Here is a 19,891-nt window from a genome sequence, read left to right as displayed (position 1 = left end):
TCAAGTTTGAGCTGCATAAGAAGAAAATAAAAATAAAGCAAAGTGCAAAGAGTAAAATCCTAATTGAGCTTATTCGGTTCGAATTTCTCTTAAAACTATTGTTAGAGTAGCGTTCTTTCTAAAACTGCTTTAAATAAATAAAATATTATTTGATAGTATTTTTATTTATTTTCAGTTAATAAATAAAATAAAAGGTATAACTTTCTTAAACCAAATTATAAGTTTTAAAGTAAAAAATCTTTTTGTTAATTGAAAATAAAGAAAGCAAATAAAAATAAATAAAGTCAAGTGAAAAAATTGAACTAAGAAAAAGATAAATCTGAAATAATATTATTTTTTTGTAAAATTTCATGAATTATTAAGAGGTAAAGTGCAAATATAAAAAAATCTATTAAATATTTGTTACTATATCATAATCTTTTAATTTTTAACACTAAGAAACTATGGAAAAAATTATATTAATTGATTTAAAATTTGACTAACTTTAACATTTAAGTGTTCACGGAGATGAATATTATTGAAGATAGTATAGGCAAAAAAATTTTACAAAAGGAAAAATGTATATAACCAAAAAATTTTACTACATAATACCATTATTCTAAAACTTTATAAAAAGTAATAATTCTTATTCATATTTTTCTTCTGTATATTTTTGTTAATTAGAAGTAGAAGGTGCTTTTCAATTACAATAATAATTAGCATGTATAAACACATTCTTGTAGTAGGAATTTTAAACCAAAAATGGAATCTTAAGTAGAAAATAATGAAAACCAAGTTATAAACTTAAAAATCAAATGTAGAATCTTACCTTTCAAACTATTTTCGTGCAAATCTAATACTTTGAGTCTAGTTAAATTTCCAATGCTTCTCGGAATAGATCCCCTCAATTCATTTTGACCGAGATCCAAAACTCTAATGTTGCTTAAGCTACTGATTTCCATAGGAATGATACCTTTAATTTGGCAATCCATGGCACGAAAATCTTGAAGTGATGTAGAGAGATTTGAGATAGAAGTTGGAAGAATGCCATTTAATGGATTTGATGATATCTGTAAGACACTTAGATTCTTACAGTTTGCCAATGAAGAAAGGAAGCTCCACTCATGGTTTGGAGGTTTTGTGGTTAAATGGTTCGACCAAAGGCGTAGCTCCTCAAGAAAACTTAAATTGCCAAGTGTATTTGGAATAAGACCAGAGAACGAGTTTTGATACAAGCTTAGAATTTTGAGCTTTGAAGCATTAGAGATACAGTCAGGAATATTTCCACTGAGATTATTACTCCCTAAGTGAAGCTCCTCAAGATTTGAATCCAAGCTCACGCATGGTAATTTACCTTAAGAGAAAAGAAAAATACAAGTTAGAATTATTTTTACTCCTAAAATAAACTACATCAAAAAATGCAATTAAATGTTGTTGAGTAGATTACCAGATAGACTATTGTTTTGGAGATAAATTTCTTTCAATAAAGAAATATTGAAGAAGGAAGGTGGAATTAGTCCACTTATGTGCGTATATGACGCATAAAATTTGTCCAATGTAATAAGATTTCCAATCTCGTATGGAATTTCACTTGCAAAATTGGTATAAAAAAAAGATACTTGATTTATTAACATTGCAATCGTAATATAGAAATCTATTTGCAATCAAAATCAAAAAGTCTATTTTTCTTAGTAGTAAATACTTTATGCAGTGTCACAAGTTTGAGTCAAAAATGGAAAGCCAAAAACCAAATCAATATATATTTGTGAAATTAGTGCAAGTATTTGCTCTAAATTATGAAATTATAAGTTAACTTAATTAAATTGTCATTGAAAAACACATTATCTCAAAGAAATTATCCCATTTTTAAGTAAAAAAACGATGAATATATTTGATTTGAATAAATTAAAGATTAAGTTTAGCGCAAGTGTTTGTTATGGTTTAAACTCATTTTGGTTGTTAATTTTTCTACATATCTAGATTTTGCTATTCCTATTTCCCTTTTTTTTTTTTTCACTCAGTCAATTGTTAAATTTCATTAATATCACTGAAAACTAGAGCGAGTGATGTCCCTAAGGCCTATAGGTACAAGCAATTGCAAGCAAAAACTTTGATGCTAGACCGAATTGCTATGCTATTTATAAGTTTGTTACAAGCTCATATATTTTATTAAACTGGAAAGCCACAGCAAAAGAGGTAATGCAAAAAAGAAAAGAAGAAAGGAGTGTAGCCTAAACTGATGATCCTATAGTTATAGATAATTGGGGCTACAATATAGAATAAAGTAATTCAAGTTCATAGAAAGCCTGCATATAGCTTCTGTAATGGATCTCTCCATGGTTGACTTTTGTTGTTCTCCTATTTGTTTTTATTTCTAAAGAAGAAAAGCAAATGCCACTTGGACTTAGTTTAATTGGTACAAGTGGCATAAGTTTTTAGTAGAGATATCAAGTTTGAGCTGCATAAGAAGAAAATAAAAATAAAGCAAAGTGCAAAGAGTAAAATCCTAATTGAGCTTATTCGGTTCGAATTTCTCTTAAAACTATTGTTAGAGTAGCGTTCTTTCTAAAACTGCTTTAAATAAATAAAATATTATTTGATAGTATTTTTATTTATTTTCAGTTAATAAATAAAATAAAAGGTATAACTTTCTTAAACCAAATTATAAGTTTTAAAGTAAAAAATCTTTTTGTTAATTGAAAATAAAGAAAGCAAATAAAAATAAATAAAGTCAAGTGAAAAAATTGAACTAAGAAAAAGATAAATCTGAAATAATATTATTTTTTTGTAAAATTTCATGAATTATTAAGAGGTAAAGTGCAAATATAAAAAAATCTATTAAATATTTGTTACTATATCATAATCTTTTAATTTTTAACACTAAGAAACTATGGAAAAAATTATATTAATTGATTTAAAATTTGACTAACTTTAACATTTAAGTGTTCACGGAGATGAATATTATTGAAGATAGTATAGGCAAAAAAATTTTACAAAAGGAAAAATGTATATAACCAAAAAATTTTACTACATAATACCATTATTCTAAAACTTTATAAAAAGTAATAATTCTTATTCATATTTTTCTTCTGTATATTTTTGTTAATTAGAAGTAGAAGGTGCTTTTCAATTACAATAATAATTAGCATGTATAAACACATTCTTGTAGTAGGAATTTTAAACCAAAAATGGAATCTTAAGTAGAAAATAATGAAAACCAAGTTATAAACTTAAAAATCAAATGTAGAATCTTACCTTTCAAACTATTTTCGTGCAAATCTAATACTTTGAGTCTAGTTAAATTTCCAATGCTTCTCGGAATAGATCCCCTCAATTCATTTTGACCGAGATCCAAAACTCTAATGTTGCTTAAGCTACTGATTTCCATAGGAATGATACCTTTAATTTGGCAATCCATGGCACGAAAATCTTGAAGTGATGTAGAGAGATTTGAGATAGAAGTTGGAAGAATGCCATTTAATGGATTTGATGATATCTGTAAGACACTTAGATTCTTACAGTTTGCCAATGAAGAAAGGAAGCTCCACTCATGGTTTGGAGGTTTTGTGGTTAAATGGTTCGACCAAAGGCGTAGCTCCTCAAGAAAACTTAAATTGCCAAGTGTATTTGGAATAAGACCAGAGAACGAGTTTTGATACAAGCTTAGAATTTTGAGCTTTGAAGCATTAGAGATACAGTCAGGAATATTTCCACTGAGATTATTACTCCCTAAGTGAAGCTCCTCAAGATTTGAATCCAAGCTCACGCATGGTAATTTACCTTAAGAGAAAAGAAAAATACAAGTTAGAATTATTTTTACTCCTAAAATAAACTACATCAAAAAATGCAATTAAATGTTGTTGAGTAGATTACCAGATAGACTATTGTTTTGGAGATAAATTTCTTTCAATAAAGAAATATTGAAGAAGGAAGGTGGAATTAGTCCACTTATGTGCGTATATGACGCATAAAATTTGTCCAATGTAATAAGATTTCCAATCTCGTATGGAATTTCACTTGCAAAATTGGTATAAAAAAAAGATACTTGATTTATTAACATTGCAATCGTAATATAGAAATCTATTTGCAATCAAAATCAAAAAGTCTATTTTTCTTAGTAGTAAATACTTTATGCAGTGTCACAAGTTTGAGTCAAAAATGGAAAGCCAAAAACCAAATCAATATATATTTGTGAAATTAGTGCAAGTATTTGCTCTAAATTATGAAATTATAAGTTAACTTAATTAAATTGTCATTGAAAAACACATTATCTCAAAGAAATTATCCCATTTTTAAGTAAAAAAACGATGAATATATTTGATTTGAATAAATTAAAGATTAAGTTTAGCGCAAGTGTTTGTTATGGTTTAAACTCATTTTGGTTGTTAATTTTTCTACATATCTAGATTTTGCTATTCCTATTTCCCTTTTTTTTTTTTTCACTCAGTCAATTGTTAAATTTCATTAATATCACTGAAAACTAGAGCGAGTGATGTCCCTAAGGCCTATAGGTACAAGCAATTGCAAGCAAAAACTTTGATGCTAGACCGAATTGCTATGCTATTTATAAGTTTGTTACAAGCTCATATATTTTATTAAACTGGAAAGCCACAGCAAAAGAGGTAATGCAAAAAAGAAAAGAAGAAAGGAGTGTAGCCTAAACTGATGATCCTATAGTTATAGATAATTGGGGCTACAATATAGAATAAAGTAATTCAAGTTCATAGAAAGCCTGCATATAGCTTCTGTAATGGATCTCTCCATGGTTGACTTTTGTTGTTCTCCTATTTGTTTTTATTTCTAAAGAAGAAAAGCAAATGCCACTTGGACTTAGTTTAATTGGTACAAGTGGCATAAGTTTTTAGTAGAGATATCAAGTTTGAGCTGCATAAGAAGAAAATAAAAATAAAGCAAAGTGCAAAGAGTAAAATCCTAATTGAGCTTATTCGGTTCGAATTTCTCTTAAAACTATTGTTAGAGTAGCGTTCTTTCTAAAACTGCTTTAAATAAATAAAATATTATTTGATAGTATTTTTATTTATTTTCAGTTAATAAATAAAATAAAAGGTATAACTTTCTTAAACCAAATTATAAGTTTTAAAGTAAAAAATCTTTTTGTTAATTGAAAATAAAGAAAGCAAATAAAAATAAATAAAGTCAAGTGAAAAAATTGAACTAAGAAAAAGATAAATCTGAAATAATATTATTTTTTTGTAAAATTTCATGAATTATTAAGAGGTAAAGTGCAAATATAAAAAAATCTATTAAATATTTGTTACTATATCATAATCTTTTAATTTTTAACACTAAGAAACTATGGAAAAAATTATATTAATTGATTTAAAATTTGACTAACTTTAACATTTAAGTGTTCACGGAGATGAATATTATTGAAGATAGTATAGGCAAAAAAATTTTACAAAAGGAAAAATGTATATAACCAAAAAATTTTACTACATAATACCATTATTCTAAAACTTTATAAAAAGTAATAATTCTTATTCATATTTTTCTTCTGTATATTTTTGTTAATTAGAAGTAGAAGGTGCTTTTCAATTACAATAATAATTAGCATGTATACACACATTCTTGTAGTAGGAATTTTAAACCAAAAATGGAATCTTAAGTAGAAAATAATGAAAACCAAGTTATAAACTTAAAAATCAAATGTAGAATCTTACCTTTCAAACTATTTTCGTGCAAATCTAATACTTTGAGTCTAGTTAAATTTCCAATGCTTCTCGGAATAGATCCCCTCAATTCATTTTGACCGAGATCCAAAACTCTAATGTTGGTTAAGCTACTGATTTCCATAGGAATGATACCTTTAATTTGGCAATCCATGGCACGAAAATCTTGAAGTGATGTAGAGAGATTTGAGATAGAAGTTGGAAGAATGCCATTTAATGGATTTGATGATATCTGTAAGACACTTAGATTCTTACAGTTTGCCAATGAAGAAAGGAAGCTCCACTCATGGTTTGGAGGTTTTGTGGTTAAATGGTTCGACCAAAGGCGTAGCTCCTCAAGAAAACTTAAATTGCCAAGTGTATTTGGAATAAGACCAGAGAACGAGTTTTGATACAAGCTTAGAATTTTGAGCTTTGAAGCATTAGAGATACAGTCAGGAATATTTCCACTGAGATTATTATTCCCTAAGTGAAGCACCTCAAGATTTGAATCCAAGCTCACGCATGGTAATTTACCTTAAGAGAAAAGAAAAATACAAGTTAGAATTATTTTTACTCCTAAAATAAACTACATCAAAAAATGCAATTAAATGTTGTTGAGTAGATTACCAGATAGACTATTGTTTTGGAGATAAATTTCTTTCAATAAAGAAATATTGAAGAAGGAAGGTGGAATTAGTCCACTTATGTGCGTATATGACGCATAAAATTTGTCCAATGTAATAAGATTTCCAATCTCGCATGGAATTTCACTTGCAAAATTGGTATAAAAAAAGGATACCTGATTTGTTAACATTGCAATCGTAATATAGAAATCTATTTGCAATCAAAATCAAAAAGTCTATTTTTCTCAGTAGTAAATACTTTATGCAGTGTCACAAGTTTGAGTCAAAAATGGAAAGCCAAAAACCAAATCAATATATATTTGTGAAATTAGTGAAAGTATTTGCTCTAAATTATGAAATTATAAGTTAATTTAATTAAATTGTCATTGAAAAACACATTATCTCAAAGAAATTATCCCATTTTTAAGTAAAAAAAACGATGAATATATTTGATTTGAATAAATTAAAGACTAAGTTTAGCGTAAGCATTTGTTATTGTTTAAACTCATTTTGGTTGTTAATTTTTCTATATATCTAGATTTTGCTTCTCATATTTTCCTTTTTTTTTTTCACTCAGTCAATCAGTAAATTTCATTAATAACACTGAAAACTAGAGTGAGTGATGTCTCTAAGGCCAGTAGGTATACAAGCAACTGGAAGCAAAAGCTTTGATGCTGGACCGAATTGCTAGCTATCTACAAACAAGCTCGTATATTTTATTAAACTGGAAAATCACAGCAAAACAAGTAATGCAAAAAAAATATGGGGGGAAGGACTAAAGTTATGTCAGTGTAGTCTAAGCTGATGATCCTATAGTTATACAAGTGGTTAGATAATTGTGGCTAACATATAGGATCAAGTGAATCAAGCTTCATGATTGACTTTTGTTATACTCCTATTTGTTTTTATTTTTCAAAGAGTTGCTAAAAGTCAAAAGCAAATGTCACTTGGACTTAGGTTAAGTGGTACAACTAGCCTAGATTTCAATAGAGACATCAAGTTTGAGCTGCATTGGTCTGTCTTGTACAAATAATAAGAGAATAAAAACAAAAGTGAATTGTAAATTGAGCTTATTCCATTGGAATTTCTCTCAAAAGTATTGTTAGAGTAGAGTTGTTTCTAAAAGTGCTTTAAATTGAAGTTAAGATAACGTTTGACAAAATTGATGTAGATAATGCTTAAGCATATAAAAAAATTATTTGATAGTAATTAAATTTATTTTCAATAAATAAATAAAAAATAAAAGATATAAATTTGTTAAACTAACTTATAAGTTTTAAAAAAATTATTAATTGAAAATAATGAAATCAAATAAAAATAAATCAAGTCAAGTGGAAAAACAAAAAAAACAAGATGAATGTAAAATAATATTATTTTTTATATAATTTCATAAATTATTACGAAAATCAATTTCTTTCAATGAAGAATTATTGAAAATGGAAGGTGGAGTTTGTCCACTTAGATGCATATCCCATGCATAAAAGTACTTTTCAATTATAATAAGAATTAACATTTATAACTTGTAGTAGGAGTTTTAAATCAAAAATTAGAAAATCTTAAGCTCAAGAAAATTACCAGATAGAGTATTATTTGTCAAAGAAATCAACCGCAATGAAGATATATTGAAGATGCTTGAAGGTATGGAACCAAAAAGTTGGTTGTATCGTACACGAAACATCTTCAGCTTTTGAAGATCACCAATCTCATATGGAATTTTTCCATGAATCATATTGTGCCCCAAGTCTAAGGTCTCCAAGTTCGACATGTTGGCAAGAGTTGGAGGAATTGTACCTGTGAAAGTATTGTTGCCGAGGATCAAATATTTAACTTTATGTAAAGCTCCAAACCATGAAGGAATCTCTCCATTAAAAGCATTGTAACTTAGGTCAATGAGTTTCAAGCGATGCAATTTGGCCAATTCTTTGGGTAGATAGCCATGGAAATTATTGCCGCTCAAGTTAAGTGAGACTAGGAATGAGAGATTTCCTAGGTGTGGAGCAATAGTTCCCTTAAGACCCATGTTTGAAAGATCCAAGATAGATACTCTTCCATGGTGAGCACTGCAAGAAACACCAACCCAATGGCAGACTGAGCTAGTGCTGGACCAATTACTGGCCAAGACATCGTGAGGATCAAGGATTTGGTTTTTGAATTCAAGAAGCATAGATTGGTCTGTGGTGAGATTACTCACAGACATACTCGCAGTGAAGCCAATCATGAAACGTTGTATCAGAAATATCCAAAGAAAATAGAATTTGATATTGCCCATGGGTGTAGGACGTGTATCAATCATCAAGCAAAGAGTAGGAGAAAAGAAACTTAAATTTTATGGAACGGTAGGATAATTAAAAGGGAACTGAAGCATTGCTTAAATAGGTTCCAACTTTTCCATATTGGAGGGACCCACACATATGACACAGTTTTTTTTGGATGTTAATTCTTTGCATGATTTAACCATGAAAATAAGGAAAGAGGGATTTCTTAGTTGTGGAGAACTAGTTCCCCTAAGATCCATGCTCGAAAGACTTAAGACAATGACGTGAGAAATACCAATTCAATTATAATAGTTTGTAGACGAAGACATGAAGTAGGAAGGTACAATGTTAAAAAAAGGACCTCAAACTATTTAAGAATATTTAAATGAGTTTTTATTTTTTTATTGTATTCCATTAAGACTTTTTATTTTTATTTGGGTCAAATAAATCTTTATAATTAATAATTGATTAGTTGTCATTAATTAAAATATCATTTGTCATTTTATATTTACATGACACTAACATGATATTGATGTGAAGAGTAAAAAATGTCATATAATTATGCCAAATTAGCATGTTACATCATTATCAATTATGATATGCCAACATGTCATATCATCATCAATTAAGATATGTTAACATGTCACGTCAGCACTCACGATATAAAATGACAAATGACATTTTGACTAAAACAATAATTAATTATAAAGGTTTATTTGATTCAAAATAAAAGTATAAGAGTTTATTTGATTCAAAATAATATTTGACTCAAAATAAAAATATAAGCATTTTATTGAATGCAATAAAAGTATAAAAAAAATTTTCAAAATTTTTGAATAATTTAAAGAGTCTTTTAGATATAATGTAAGGTAAGAGTGTCTTTTTCATTTTTATTTTTTTTAAATTTAAAGTTAATTTGTTGACTTAAAGTTTCTTAATCTTGGCACCAAGTTCCAAGTCTGTCATTATTTTATGATGGAGATAGAATTTCTTGTAGCAAGGGGCTGAATTTTCTACTTGTGGACTGTACCAATCATAGCCCCCTCCACCCTCTTTACGATTAATTAATTAAGGAAAGACCCACCCAAGTGGTGGAAGACTCATGAAAGTTACTGAAATGCAAAGGACAATTACCATCGCTAACTTTAGTCTCGCGCTCTCGGTGGATTAATATACCAACCCTGAAAATTGTTCAATATTTACTCATCAACTTGCATAATTTTTTAAAAAAATTAAAGCATGTTTGAAAGCAGGGAAAGTATCCTGGTGATTATAGAAACAACACAAGATTTTACGATGTTATATCCAAATTAACATATCATCTCAAAATTATGTTTGTCAATCAACAAGAAATCACAGCCTTACAACTGGCCACAATCTTCCCCTAACTTCCATCAACTTACATAATTAAGACTATATTTCTTCCATCTTTTTGAATTGTATATTGATCTACTCTAATTGCGTCACCAAGTAAGTAGAAACCCAAAGCTTCAATAACACAAAACATTGTAGACAAAGTTGCCTGAATTTTTTTTTAATTTTTATCTGGATAAGCACATAGTAATTTAGAATTGAATGAAATGTCTTATTTTTAAAGTCTACAAAATTAATACCAAGAAAAGACATTTCAAAGTTGACAGGTTGCCTAATAGATATATTTCAATTACATTGCCCAGGAAACTGAGATCTATAATACATATCCAAATTGTCTCCAAAGGAGGTCTTCGGTTGAATACGAGCAAGGAAAAGAAACAACGGGTTGCATACTGGTAAGAAAAGTTAAAGCTGTCCCCAAGAGGGGACAATTGTCAATTTATTGGCAGCTCAACCAGAATGCGACGTTATTTTTATTTTTTTTTTGTTGCAGAAAAAAAGATAGGAAAGAAAGGAAAAGAGAAAGGAAAGACGTGTTTTAAGTATGGTTCATAAAAAAAAAAATTATACAATTGATTAAATAATATAAATTTACATCTTGCAATGCTATATTGCAAATATAAAATGCTCATACATATATATTCATTTAAATAAATATAATACAGTAGGATAAAAATTATGATCTTTGTTATTAATAATTTAATCAATATTTTTAAAATAATTTCACTTTTCATATTATGTTTTGAATTATAATTTTATTTTAAGATGACACTATTATCATTGAAAAAATTGGATAATATGAATATTACTATGTATTTTTTATAACATAAATACTAATTTATGTTAAGGTATGCAACAAAATCATAAATATTTTAAAAAATAAAGAACATGTCAATTTCTGATTAGATAAAAAATTGAAAGACTTGACTTTAAAATGAGAAAACATAGAGTAAGAAATAAATCTAGTTAAGCCTAGTTATCCTAGAGTTGTCAAATAATGATAAAACATAGTGAGAAATTAAAATGAAAGAGACGTTGCCACAATAGAAACGAAGAGAAAAAATGAACCCATAAATAGTCGTTTCATTAAATTTTACAGATTCTGACAATTTCAAAATCTTAAACTGCTTTGTATCACTAAAAGAAAATACTCTTTTAAAAAATTTGATCGGATTGAAACCAGAATAACTCAATAGTGAAAAGAGTAAAATCATAATTGAGCTTATTCAATTGGAATTTCTTTTAAAACTATTCTTAAAGTAGACTTCTTTCTAAGACTGCTTTAAATAAATAAAATATTATATGATAGTATTTTTATTTATTTTCAATAAATAAATAAAATAAAAAGTATAACTTTCTTAAACCAAATTATAAGTTTTAAAATAAAAAATCATTTTGTTAATTGAAAATAAGGAAATCAAATAAAAATAAATAAAGTCAAGTGAAAAAATGAACAAAGAAAAAGATAAATCCAAAATAATATTATTTTTTGGTAAAATTGAATGAATTATTAAGAGGTAAAGTGTGAATATAAAAAAATCTAGTAAATATTTATTACTATATCGTAATCTTTTATTTTTTAACACTAAAATACTATAAAAAATTATGATATTAATTGATTTAAAATTTGACTTATTTTAACATTTAAGTTCTCATGAAGATAGATATTAAAAAAATTACACGCAAAAAAAATTTTACAAAAGAAAAAATGTATATAACCAAAAAATTTTACTACATAATACCATTATACTAAACGTTTATAAATAGTAATAATTCTTATTCATATTTTTCTTTTTAATTTTTTAATTAATTAGAAATAAAATGTGCTTTTCAATTTCAATAAGAATTAGCATGTGTATATACATTCGTGTAGTAGGAATTTTAAACCAAAAATGGAATATTAAGTAGAAAATAATGAAAATCAAAATATAAGCTTAAAAATCAAATGTAGAATCCTCCAAATATAATCCTTCAAGTATAGCTAAATTTCCAATACTTCTTGGAATAGATCCCTTCAATTCGTTCTGAGCAAGCTGCAAGATTCTAATATTGCTTAAGTTATCGATTTCCATAAGAATGGTACCTTTAATTTTGCAAACCACTGCACAAAAATCTTGAAACGATGCAGAAAGATTCAATATAAAAGTTGGAAGAACGCTATTCAACGGATTGAATGATATATCTAAGACACTTAGATTCTTACAATTTGCTAATGAAAAGACAAAGCTCCACTCATGGTTTGGAGTTTTGGTGGTTAAATGGTTCAACCAAAGGCATAGCTCCTCAAGGAAACTTAAATCACTAAGTGTATTCGAAATAACACCAGAGAACAAGTTTCCATTTAATCTTAGAATTTGAGTTTTGAAGCATTATAGATACAACTAGGAATTTTTCTACTAAGATAATTACCTCCTAGGTAAACCAAGTCAAGATTTGAATCCATGCTCATGCAGGGTAACTTACCTTAAATGAAAAGAAAAATACAAGTTTGAATTATTCTACAAAAAAAAACTGATGCACAGATGAATTTTTAGTTATTTCATTAAAGAAAATGACGCACACATAAATATTCGTTAAATAGTGCACAAGTATAACTTCTTGTAGTAAGAATTTTAAACCAAAAATTGGATCTTTAGTAGAGAATAATGAAAACCAAAATACAAGCTAAAAATATAAGTTTAAAATAAATGATAAATAAAATTAAAAATATTTTTGTCAATTGAAAATAAAAAATAAATAAAGTCAGGTGAAAAAAATTAAATAAAAAAGATGAATTTGATATATTGTAATTTTGTAAATAATTTCATAAATTTTTATTAAGAAGTAAAGAGGGTGTAAAAAATCGATTAAATATTGTTATATGGTTATCTTTTAAGTTTTAATACTAAGAATTATAAAAAAAATGATATTTAAAAATAATTGATTTAAAATTTGACTAATTTTAACATTGAAGTATTGGTAGAGATAACTTTTGATAAAAGTACACATAAACAAACTTTACGTACAAAATAAATTTTACTTAGTAATACTATTATATTATACCTTTATTATTAAAAAAAATTCTTATTCAAATTTTCCTTTTGTATTTTTTTATTAACTAGAAGTTGAAAGTACTTTTCAATTATAGTTGTTTTTTTTTAAGAAAAAAAAGATTTAATTTTTTAAGAAAAATGCATTGGAGCAGTGGAAGTGAAGGTTTAATTTTTTTTTTTTAAGAAAAAAAGGTTTAATTTTTAAACCTTTGAGTTTGTTTAATTAAAGAATAAAACCTTGTTTGGACAGTGAGAAAGTGAGAGAAAGTAAGAGAAAAGTCATAAATTTTTGACTTTAAAGAAATCAAAAATACTCTTGGTTCATGGGAAAGAATAGAATAGGAATAGAATAGCCATTCCAAGGGAATAGAATAGAGGAAGAATAACTATTATGTAAATTAATTCATAGGAATGGAAAAAGATAAAAATTGCTATTATTACTTATTCCATTATTTGGTTGGTAAGAATAATTTTAAGAATGGTTAAGGAATAATGGGTAAATGATAAAAATACTCTTTATTAAAATTTAAAGATTTTTTAATTAAAAAACAAAAAAAAACTATGATGAGAAATAAATACTCTTTATTAAAATTGAAGAATTTATTTTGTTAAAAGATAAAAATATTCTGAGCAATAAAATCAAAATAACTTTTACTATAATTAAATAATATTTTCACCAAAATACAAACATATTTTTATTATAATTTAATAATATTTTGTATTAGAAGATAATCAAACCTTTTATTATAATTAAATAATATTTAATATTAAAAGATAAAATATATTCTTCATTAAATTTAAATAATACTAAATAATATTCTTTGTTACATTTATTATATTCAAATAATAATATTAAGTAATATGCTTTATAATATTTATTATAGTGAAATAATATTAATATATTAAATAATATTTAAATATTTTCACTTCTCTTTTTTTGAAAATGAAGTAAAAAATTTTGTGTCTTTTGTGCTTTAGAGAGGAGTGAGGAAGAGAGAGAAAAAATAAGTTTAGTATTTTTTTATAAGGTAATTTTTTAAATTGTAAAAAGGTATATTTGTCTAATTAACTTTTTTTTTTATTCCTAACAATTTGGAGTAGCTATTACCAAAGGGAGCTTTGGTAATAGCTATTCAGGCTTCTCTTGGAATGATTATTCTGAAAAATAGTCATTCCATTGAACCAAATACAGTTTTATCTTAAGAATAAAAATAGGAGAGGAATGACTATTCCATTCCTCCTAACCAAGCATGCTCTTAATGTTATGAAAACTTTTTTAATTATTTGAAATCATAATATTTTAAGGAAATGTCTAAAAAACAAGATAAAAACAAAAAGGAGAAAAATATTTTAATTTATGACATGGTCATATTTTCTTGTTTTCCTTTTTTTTTCTTGATCCCTTTTACTCATTATCCATTTTTCCAACAAAGTATAGTTGATTATTTTTATTGAATTAGTTCATGTAATACAAAATGGTTAAGGAAATTAAAGAAAAAAGAGTTTTTAGGAAATAGTAAAAATTTTACACATCTTCACACAATGAGGATTCGAGTTTCATTATGTATGTTTTATGGTTTCTAGTTTGCCATGTTTTGGTAATGAATAAATGATTTTGATTGAGAAAAAAATATTCACTAGTTGTTTTTTTTATTCTCTTCCTTCCTTTTCCATAGTCATTTAAAGTTCTTTGATTTTAAATTTTAAGATTACTTTGTTGATTTAAAGGCATTGGCCTTGGCACTAGATTTCTAGTCTTGTCATTCTTTTACTTTGTTGATTAATTCTCCTTGTGGACTATAACAATCACAACCCCGTCTTTACGATTAATGAAGGAAAGAGATAACACGACTTACTCGTGAAATTTTGTCCAAATGTGGTCTAAATGTGTATTGAAGTCAGAATTTATAAAAGAATTAATTTTAAAGGTTTGTAGATGTAGACATAAAGTAGGAACCTTTTTTCTTTTTCTTTTTTTGGGTTTAAATTTTCATATTACTTTGTTGATTTAAATTTCTTTGTCTCCACACTAGCTTTCTAGTCTATCATTCCTTTTACTCTTTTTTTATTGAACATTTGGATCCAACCCGGTCTGTTTGTTTAAAACTTTTTTATTATTAAAATATTAATAAAATAGTTTAATATTAATATTTTAAGTGTAATTTAATATTAAAATAAAATAAAATAAAAATTTAATAATAAATAACATCACAAGTTGAGTCGAATATTACTTTCATTTTATAATAATTTTAAAAATTAAAAATTAAATAAGAAAAAAGTAAAGAAAATGTCAATAAATGTAACTAAATAGAATTATTTCTTTAAAAAAGGTTGAACTTCATCTTTGCACATATTCATGGGGCCAACAAATTGAGTCCAGAGTCGGGTCTGGAGCTTTATATGTATTCTAGGTGGTTAGATTGAATTCACTATTGCTAGTCTTCCACTTGCTACAAAACTTACAAAAAAAAAGGACCATTGGTCTAGTCTTCCATTATCAAAAAGGATGACTGACTTTTTCTAGTCTTCCACTATCAAAAAGAATGACTGACTAAGAAAAAGATTAATAAACGAAGACTTGGAATACTGAATTCAATCCGCTCGACTGCAAGGCTTTAGCTTTACCACTGGACTGGTAATAGTATGAAACCTAAAGGGTTATATTCAATTATTCATTTTCCTCGTGGACTGTACCAATCACATCCCCTGTCTTTATGATTAATAAAGGAAAGGGATAATGCATGATTTTCTCATGAAATTTGTCTAAATGTGGTTCTAAGACCTATGCATGATTTAGCCATAGAAATAGGAAAGAGAGACTTCCGAGTTGTGGAGAAATAGTTCCCCTAACAACCATGCTTAAGTCAAGAAAGATGCTGCACAGGAACACATCTATTTTGACATGCAGTACCGTTTTTGGGAGTGAATTAAATGTCGGAATTGGGCGGTGGATGTAGGAAATTTTACTTCAGGGAATTAATTGTTCAACACAGGTATCCGTTATCATTTTGGATTCTAGGTAGGGGGTAATGTTTTGGTATCCAATATCTCTCTACATTGGATTACTTTGTGCTTTGGGGTTATTTTTCGGTATTTGTTTTTTCATGTAATTTCATAAAGTCTAAAGTTATTTTAACTTTGACATCAAGTAATAAAATTGTGATATTTCTCAAACAAAAAATTTGATTTTTTCACATTTAAGGGACCCATACATATGACGTAGCTTTTGTTTGGATTGCCAATTCCTTGCATGACTTAGACATGCAAATAGGAAAGAGAGATTCCCTAATTATGAAGAAATAGTTCAAAGATCTACCACAGTGACTTCAGAAATACCAATCCAATAGCCTTAAATACTACTACAGGGTTCAACTTTTCCACGTTCAAGATGTGCACCGTATTGCGTTGTAAGCAGTAGTTGAAGTCTTGCGAGGGCAAATACCAAGTCACCTCAACGCTACTTAGCGTTAAATTTCTGTCCCAAAAAGTTAAATTCTTCATTTTTTGATCGACAAATTCAAAAATTTTACTGACAATTAATGGAAAAGAGAAATTTGAAATATTTTAAAAAAAATTATAAATGAAAAATTTGATGAAAATGAACTATTATATAAAATCATGAATATCTAATGCATTTATTCATAAAATACTTCATAAAAATTTTTCATATATCAAATTCATAACATAAACTTTAAAAAGTATACAAAAATAAATCAATTATCCCAATATAATAAATTTTAACTTTCTCAAATTCAGCCTGTCTTAGTTTAACTTTTAATGATCAAAACTTTTTCAATTTTGACTTCATTTTATTTTCAATATAATATTTTAAAATATGCAAAAAATACTTTCTAAAACCTTCAATGACGATGTTTTCAAATATATCCCAATAAATTTTAATTTAATAAAATACTTAAAAATTAAAAGTCAGTTTAAATAATTTGAATGTAACAAGTTAAACTCATACCTTATTTATGAGAAAGAAAGAAAAATATAAACGAAATCAAATAAGGCCAAGTAGTCATATACCCAAAGCACCCTTGCCCTTACTAGGAGCAGACTTAGAAATTTTTTTAGAGTGGTATCATAATTAAAATACTAATAATTAAAAATTTTTTTCTTAATCCAAGATGTGACAAGAAAGTACTTAGATTAAATTCAACACAACATTGCTTAAAAGATTGTTGAGTATCATCATTAGTAGAATTGTGTTGTTGTTATCTAAGACTTGAGTTTTATGAGATAATTTCTTCTATTTTAAAATATCCTTTTGTTATAACGTGTGGGTTCGGGAACTCGACCACACCACATGAAATGGAGTTGCCACCAATTTTTTTTTTATCTAGATGCAATTAGCCACCTATTTGAGTCTTTTTTTTAATATTATTTTGAACTTAACTTAAGTTCATTTTAAAAAATATACTATCTATAAGTAGGGTCGGCCCTTGGGTGAAGCCACCAAAGTAAGGGCTTTAGGCCTCCAATTTGAGGAGGCTTTATAATTTTATAATATAATTTAATATATTAAAAATATATAAAAATTAAAAATAATTAATAAAATTACCTATTTTCTCACTTCTTTGATTATATGTCTAATAAATCTTAATTTTCTATCACTTTCTAATTTCTAAAATGTTATATTATTTCTGATCAACTAACGGTTATATGTACCTAATCATGTCCAATAACTATTTTTTTCTCACTTATTTCCCCTATTTTCAATCAATATATTTAATGATTTCTAACAACTATTTTTTTCCTATATATAAAACCAATTATTTATTTTTTTAATGTATAATATCTACTTTTGAATTCTTCTTTTCTCATTTTCTCTTTCTTCCTTCATCCTTTAATTTCAATTTTCCTTCAAAAAATACACAATAAATCTATTATGTTATTATCTTTATAAAGCCATGAGCCTCATTTGCGTTTTGTAATAACCATTCAATAATTTGGTACTATTATTATAATATTTATAGACTTTTTTACTTTAATTTAGAATTTATATTATATTGTTTTATTGCCTTTGTTTTATATGATAGTTGATTTATTTGAATTAAAAATTTTGATTGTTAATTTTGTATTGACCATTTAAAAAATATAAAAATTTTACATCTCAAAAAGCTAGAAGAATAAAAATTTAATAATTTTTTTAATTTCAATAAAAGAATGCCTCATTGAATATTTCGCTTTAGGCCTTTAAATTTATTTAAGCCGCCCCTGTCTATAAATTGTTACAAACTCATATATTTTGTTAAATTGGAAAAAGGATAAGTGAGTTTAGGCTAAGCTGATGATCCTATAGTTTTACAAAGTGGTTAGACAATGGGGGCTAGCATATAGGATCAAATAATTCAAGTTAATAGAAAAGCCTGCACATAGTTCCAAGTAATGGATCTCTCCATGATTGACTTTTGTTATACTCGAATTTGTTTTTATTTCTCAAAGACAAAAGCAAATGCCACTTGGACTTAGGTTAAGAGGTACAAGTGGCATAGGTTTTCATTAGAGATATCAAGTCTGAGCAAATTGTAAAGATAATTGAGCTTATTTAATAGGAATTGCTTTTGAAACTATTCTTAAAGCAGACTTCTTTCTAAAACTGCTTTAAATAAATAAAATATTATATGATAGTATTTTATTTATTTTCCATAAATAAATAAAATAAAAAGCATAACTTTCCTAAACCAAATTATAAGTTTTAAAGTAAAAAATCATTTTGTTAATTGAAAATAAAGAAATCAAATAAAAATAAATAAAGTCAAGTGAAAAAATGAACAAAGAAAAAGATAAATCTGAAATAATATTATTTTTTAGTAAAATTTCATGAATTATTAACAGATTAAGTGTGAATATAAAAAAATCTATTAAACATTTGTTACTATATCGTAATCTTTTACTTTTTAACACTAAAAAACTATAAAAAATTATGATTTTAATTGATTTAACATTTTACTTATTTTAACATTTAAGTTTTCATGAAGATAGATATTAAAAAAATTACAAGCAAAAATTTTACAAAAGAAAAAATGTATATAACCCAAAAATTTTACCACATAATTCCATTATACTAAACCTTTATAAATAGTAACAATTCGTATTCATATTTTTCTTTTTAATATTTTTATTAATTAGAAATAAAAGGTGTTTTTCAATAACAATAAGAATTAGCATGTAAATATACATTCTTGTAGTAGGAATTTTAAACCAAAAATGGAATCTTAAGTTGAAAATAATGAAAATCAAAATATAAGCTTAAAAATCAAATGTAGAATCCTCCAAATATAATTCTTTAAGTATACTTAAATTTTCAATACTTCTTGGAATAGATCCCCTTAATTCGTTTTGAGCAAGCAGCAAAACTCTAATGTTGCTCAAGTTACCAATTTCCATAGGAATGGTACCTTTAATTTTACAAACCATGGCATGAAAATCTTGTAGCGATGCAGAAAGATTCAATATAAAATTTGAAAGAATGCCATTCAATGATTGAATGATATATCTAAGACACTTAGATTCTTGCAATTTGCTAATGAAAAGAGAAAGCTCCACTCATGGTTTGGAGTTTTGGTGGTTAAATGGTTCGACTAAAGGTATAGCTCCTTAAGGAAACTTAAATCACCAAGTGTATTCGGAAGAAGACCAAAGAACGAGTTTCCATTTAATTTTAGAATTTTGAGCTTCGAAGCATTAGAGATACAATCATGAATTTTTCTACTAAGATAATTACCTCCTAGGTAAACCACCTCAATATTTGAATCTATGCTCATGCAGGGTAACTTTCCTTATATGAAAAGAAAAATACAAGTTTGAATTATTCCACGAAAAAAAAACTGATGCATAGATGAATTTTTAGTTATTTCATTATAGAAAATGATGCACACATAAATTTTCGTATAATGCACAAATATAACTTCTTGTAGTAAGAATTTTAAACCAAAAATTGGATCTTCAGT

At 26.4% G+C, this 19,891-nt stretch overlaps 1 protein-coding gene across 1 annotated transcript; it reads right to left on the bottom strand.

The window, feature by feature from the left end:
* Positions 1 to 8,543, bottom strand: LOC148761270 (uncharacterized). The gene is made up of 5 exons (XM_088809277.1): positions 7,850 to 8,543; positions 5,661 to 6,185; positions 3,235 to 3,759; positions 809 to 1,333; positions 1 to 11 (listed from the first exon to the last, which is right to left on the bottom strand). Exons 1-5 carry the CDS (start codon positions 8,541 to 8,543, stop codon positions 1 to 3), a joined length of 2,280 nt encoding a protein of 759 aa, XP_088665403.1.
* Positions 8,544 to 19,891: the final 11,348 nt, after the last annotated feature.

This window comes from Theobroma cacao, chromosome 8 (genome assembly GCF_053813885.1).
Source record: "Theobroma cacao isolate CCN51 chromosome 8, ASM5381388v1, whole genome shotgun sequence".
NCBI classification, from domain to species: Eukaryota; Viridiplantae; Streptophyta; class Magnoliopsida; order Malvales; family Malvaceae; genus Theobroma; species Theobroma cacao.
The sequence above is the reverse complement of the archived record's forward strand: the minus strand, read 5'-3'. Positions and strand labels throughout refer to the sequence as shown.